We start from the raw sequence: 4,583 nt of genomic DNA, 5'->3' as shown, positions 1-4,583 counted from the left end.
TATATATATATATATATATATATATATAAAGATTCATTCCCCCACCCCCCTCTCCATAATGTGCGTACAGTCCCTAATATGAATATGGTTCTATATCTTTAGCCATGTAGGTAACCTGTTGTGCTTATTTCTTACCACAAGTAGCCCAATGAAGTTTTTTTGTATTTCTATTTTTTCTCTTATCTCCCACTTGCACCAGGTGGACAGAGTCATGTCCCACTGGCGGATCAGCAGGAGGACGGCGATGAGACCGACGTGTCTTTGATCACAGGAGCTCTGCGGAGTTCCAGCCTGTTGAGCAACGAGCCTGCCGTGTCCCCCTGGGGCTCGTCCCTGGTCCCCAGGAACCAGACGCTCACGGTGGCCAACACCAACTCAGCTGGTAGGACACTGTCAAACCTTCTGCTGCATATATAAGACACTTTTTGCGTTTATCTTCCATACATCCTTAAGTTTATTGTAAAAAGCTTTGCACACACAATAACTCTTATATTGTTTGCATGTGAGCAAACAACAAAAACACTTAATTTGTTAGTCTTGCACAAACCCACTTCTAAATGATTCCTCTACACGTTTGTGCTTTCTTAGCATCGTTCCTGGCAGAGCGCAGCTGGCGGGGCTTAGAGCGGCGGTTGGGACAGACGCCTGTTGTGAAGGCGGTCCAGGGCAGGAGAGGCATAGCTATTGCCTACGAAGACGAAGGAACGTCTCCATGATAACTTAACTCAACACAGTATTTCATCGCACCTGCAGGTATTAAATGTAGATTGCTTGTAATCACTGGAAGCTGTAAGTAATGATACATTTTTATTAAATCAATATCAGATATCACTTTATTATCACCTCACTTACTGCATCACAGAATCTATAAACCTATGGCTTTTTTGTCCAAACATTACAACCTGTCCCACTTGTCCAAATGTATTTTGATTTATTTCATTAATTTATAAATTAATTAAACGAATGTAGGCCCGGATTAATCAAATGGAGTTGATTCTAAAATGGGGTTTAGTTCTCAGCTTTGGACACTTAACTGCCTTTCATATCTTTTCTGTTTACATTTCTTTATTTGCATTACTGCCCATTGACGGGAACTTCTTCCACAAACGATGCAGGAAATATACCAGTGTTCCCATTACACTGCCCTTCCAACCAATCCTGGTTTACTAAAGAAAAAGAAAAAATTACAAATTAGAATTATATGTATTGGACAAATCCGTCTGTCTAAACACATGAGATAGGAAAGAAGGGCGTCTCACTTCTCGAGAGTAGTGTGATTGTATCGCCCTGATGGAAACTGAGATCCTCTGGATTTGGCGACACGTAGGAATGAAGGGCCACGAAGTGAGTCTTGCTCTCTGGTTTTCCATCAGCTCGCTAAAAACACAAAATGGACACAAATAATACTTTTCTTTTCTGCTAAATTTATTTTTAAACACTGTCCCGTCATTTGAAGGCTCATCGCTGTCAAATTGCAAGACAAAAACACATCAAGCAGCATGACATTACTGAATCGCACATTTTTATCTATTGTAAATGTCCTTGATTTCTTTTTGTCCCATTATTTCTTCTCATTTTAATGCTCTTATCAACATGAAAAATGGATCGGCTCGCTTGTGCAAATGGGTTTTTTTTAAATTGAAAACAAGATTGGCATATAGCCTACTGTAGTGTTCAAGACCCCCCCACCCAGCATATATCCTACGTGGTAGTGTTCAAGACCCCCCCCACCCAGCATTGCCCTACTGTTACAGGTCCGACCCCCCCACCCAGCATATCCTATCTCGTAGTGTTCAAGACCCACCCCACCCACGATATCCTACTTAGTGTTTCAAGGCCCCCCCACCCAGCATATAGCCACTGTAGTTCAGACCCCCCCACCCAGCATATAGCCTACTGTATGTTTCAAGCCCCCCCCCCCCACCCAGCATATAGCCTACTGTAGTGTTCAGACCCCCCCCACCCGCATATACCATACTGTAGTGTTCAAGGCCCCCCACCCACAAAGACACAGCATGCCTACTGTTGTTCAGACCACCCCCCCCCCCAGCATCCCGACTGTGTGTTCAGAGACCCCCCCAGCATATAGCCCTGCTGTAGTGTTCAGACCCCCCCGCATTACCTACTGTAGTGTTCAAGACCCCCCCACCCAGCATATAGCCTACTGTAGTGTTCAAGACCCCCCCCACCCAGCTATTAGCCTTTCTGTACTGTGTCAAGACCCCCCCAGCATATAGCCTACTGTATGTTCAACCGACCCCCCAGCATATGCCTACTGTATTTGGTCAGAGACCCCCCCCCACCCAGCAGTATAGCCTACTTAGTGTTCAAGACCCCCCTCCACATATAGCCTACTGTACTGTTCAAGGCCCCCCCACCCAGCATATACCTACTATAGGTGTTCAAGACCCCCCTCCACATCTTAAGCCCACTTATACACATATGGCATGACCCCCCCCAAACAAGGGACCACTATTTACTTACCTCTGTGGTGCTACACCACAAGGTGATGTGCACCCCGCTGGCACGACTCCACACACTTTCCATTTCTGTGCTGGCGTTGATTACACTTTGGTCTGTCGCCTTGGAGCTTAAACTAAAATCAAACAAAAGAATTTAATGATGTAGTCTATCAGTAACACAATGTATCAATTAAACTGAGATTGTTTTTTTAATGTGCACCTTACCTCAAGGTGATTGCAGTGGGAGGGAGATTCAGTTTCTTACTGATCTTGTCAATCAGTATTGCATAGGGAGACCCGGGGGGTACTGACACAGCAAAAGTGAACGTGAAACGGACTTTGACAATATAGGAGTTGTCAGTAGGCCGTTTTTGTTCTTCCTGGCAATTAATGAAAGGGCACATGGATGGTGTTAAATCACAGAAATGAAAAGAAAATCCACCCTAAAACACTGTAATACTTCACATTGCGTGTGAATAGTGGATGGTTCCTATGTAAAAGCGCTTTGAGTAGTCGTTAAGACTAGAAAAGAGCTACATAAGAACACCCATTTACATTTGAAAAGCATACCTTTCGTTTTGTGACTCCACTGCTGTTCCCACTAGGAGTAAGACCTCAAATACAGAAGAGGTTTTGTTATTTGGGTCAAATTGTTTTTGCAAAAATACTTTCTATTGTTAGAGCGTTTGTTATAACCAATGGATTGAGTTGGTCAGAGGCAGTGGTATTTAGCAGCAATCAGAGAATGGTGCTTGTAGTTATTCTAGTTGGCTAATCTGTGTGTCAGAAAAATCTACCTTGTTTCCTTTCAGGTCTGGTCGGTGGTTTTCGACCCGGAGGCTGAGATCTTCCCTGTCCACGATTAACACCATCCAAATAATGCCATTTAAAATACAGAAACAATAAGTGAAGAGGTTATTGCAAACAAATACTACATTTCATCAAGTGTCATTGTAGTAACCGGCAGGGTTTGCTTAGAAAATTAAGACTACTGATGATGTTTTTAACAAATATTTTAACGTCTCAGAGCTAAATGTATCCTTGCCGCAAACTACATTCTACAAAATACTAAAGCAATCTACAAAACAAGAAAGGATACGTCTAATTCCCTACCTCATTCTGTTTAGAAGCCAAGTTGATCTCCAAAGGTTCCAGGTAATTGTACGGAACAAGTCCCCTCTATAATTGACAGTAACATGATATGAATACTCTTAACATGACATGAATGATGGTTTCTATGCATATTTTTCTAAAAAGAAACACGAGAGGTTGCAGATGTGCAGACTCTGTTCACTGAGGCCTTACTCTTTCATTGAAGACCACAGATGCCCAGTTGTCGGCACCCTTCTGCAGTACGAAGACAATGTTGCCCGGCACTACAGCCAACTCATCACTGGTCTCAGGAACAAACTCAAACAGCACGGTGTGGGGTTCTCCTTCTAAAGCCCTGGGAAGACAGGACAGTTCCACATGGCATCAAGAGACCTGCTCGCACACTGGTCTTGCTTATTACTGAGCAATAATACATTTCTATCCTGCTCTTGTAAATTGTACATTTACACAGTGAGTCAACATTTTCCTCTTCTAAAAGCATAACATTTTCTAGATTGTCTTGATGCTTTTCCCCCGTGTTCTAGTTCCTTACCACACCAAGAGCTGATTCTTCTGTTTTAAACATCCTCCGTGTAAAATGGAAAATCCACCAACTATCACAAAATCTTCCAAGTATCAAGGTCATTTGCAACCGTTGTTTTGTTAAACCAAATCATATTTTTCGACCGTAACTTTAGTGTTTTTTGAGAGAGCATCAAGTTTCAAAGGGACTGCTGTACCTTAGAACCTCAGGTTCCTTTGGACGAGTTGGACCGTCTTCAACCTGTCAGATGTCAACAGACACAAAGCATCCAGTCAGTGGCGCTGGAAACGGTTTCAAATGTGCACAAATTAGGTGCCGCTACGTTTTAAAAACTCCATATAAAGTTGTATATTTTATATTGAGCAACATAAGATAATAACACATTGCTTTTTTGGTCATCACATTGTAGTCTTATTTTTTTTGGGGCGGCTGTGGCTCTGTTGTAGAGCGGTTGCCTGCCAATCGGAAGGTTGGGGGTTCGATCC

At 42.9% G+C, this 4,583-nt stretch overlaps 2 protein-coding genes across 2 annotated transcripts in view; one reads left to right on the top strand and one right to left on the bottom strand.

The window, feature by feature from the left end:
• Nucleotides 1-836, top strand: part of dph2 (diphthamide biosynthesis 2) — a 6,353-nt gene extending 5,517 nt beyond the window's left edge. Inside the window, exons 6-7 of the mRNA XM_032510781.1 lie at nt 200-382; nt 589-836. Coding sequence (XP_032366672.1) covers nt 200-382; nt 589-716 — 311 coding nt within the window. The 3' untranslated portion in view covers nt 717-836. The remainder of the gene's footprint in view (nt 1-199; nt 383-588) is intronic.
• Nucleotides 437-4,583, bottom strand: part of ncf2 (neutrophil cytosolic factor 2) — a 28,639-nt gene continuing 24,492 nt past the window's right edge. The window contains exons 7-15 of the mRNA XM_032510783.1: nt 4,295-4,338; nt 3,768-3,909; nt 3,576-3,641; nt 3,260-3,314; nt 3,033-3,076; nt 2,688-2,842; nt 2,485-2,596; nt 1,260-1,377; nt 437-1,166 (exon numbers count right to left, since the gene is read on the bottom strand). Of these exons, the coding sequence (XP_032366674.1) occupies nt 1,075-1,166; nt 1,260-1,377; nt 2,485-2,596; nt 2,688-2,842; nt 3,033-3,076; nt 3,260-3,314; nt 3,576-3,641; nt 3,768-3,909; nt 4,295-4,338 (828 nt within the window). The 3' untranslated portion in view covers nt 437-1,074. The remainder of the gene's footprint in view (nt 1,167-1,259; nt 1,378-2,484; nt 2,597-2,687; nt 2,843-3,032; nt 3,077-3,259; nt 3,315-3,575; nt 3,642-3,767; nt 3,910-4,294; nt 4,339-4,583) is intronic.

The sequence above is a fragment of the Etheostoma spectabile genome, unplaced genomic scaffold (genome assembly GCF_008692095.1).
Source record: "Etheostoma spectabile isolate EspeVRDwgs_2016 unplaced genomic scaffold, UIUC_Espe_1.0 scaffold272, whole genome shotgun sequence".
NCBI classification, from domain to species: domain Eukaryota; kingdom Metazoa; phylum Chordata; class Actinopteri; order Perciformes; family Percidae; genus Etheostoma; species Etheostoma spectabile.
Note: the sequence above shows the minus strand (reverse complement) of the source record. Positions and strands in the feature narration are given on the sequence as shown.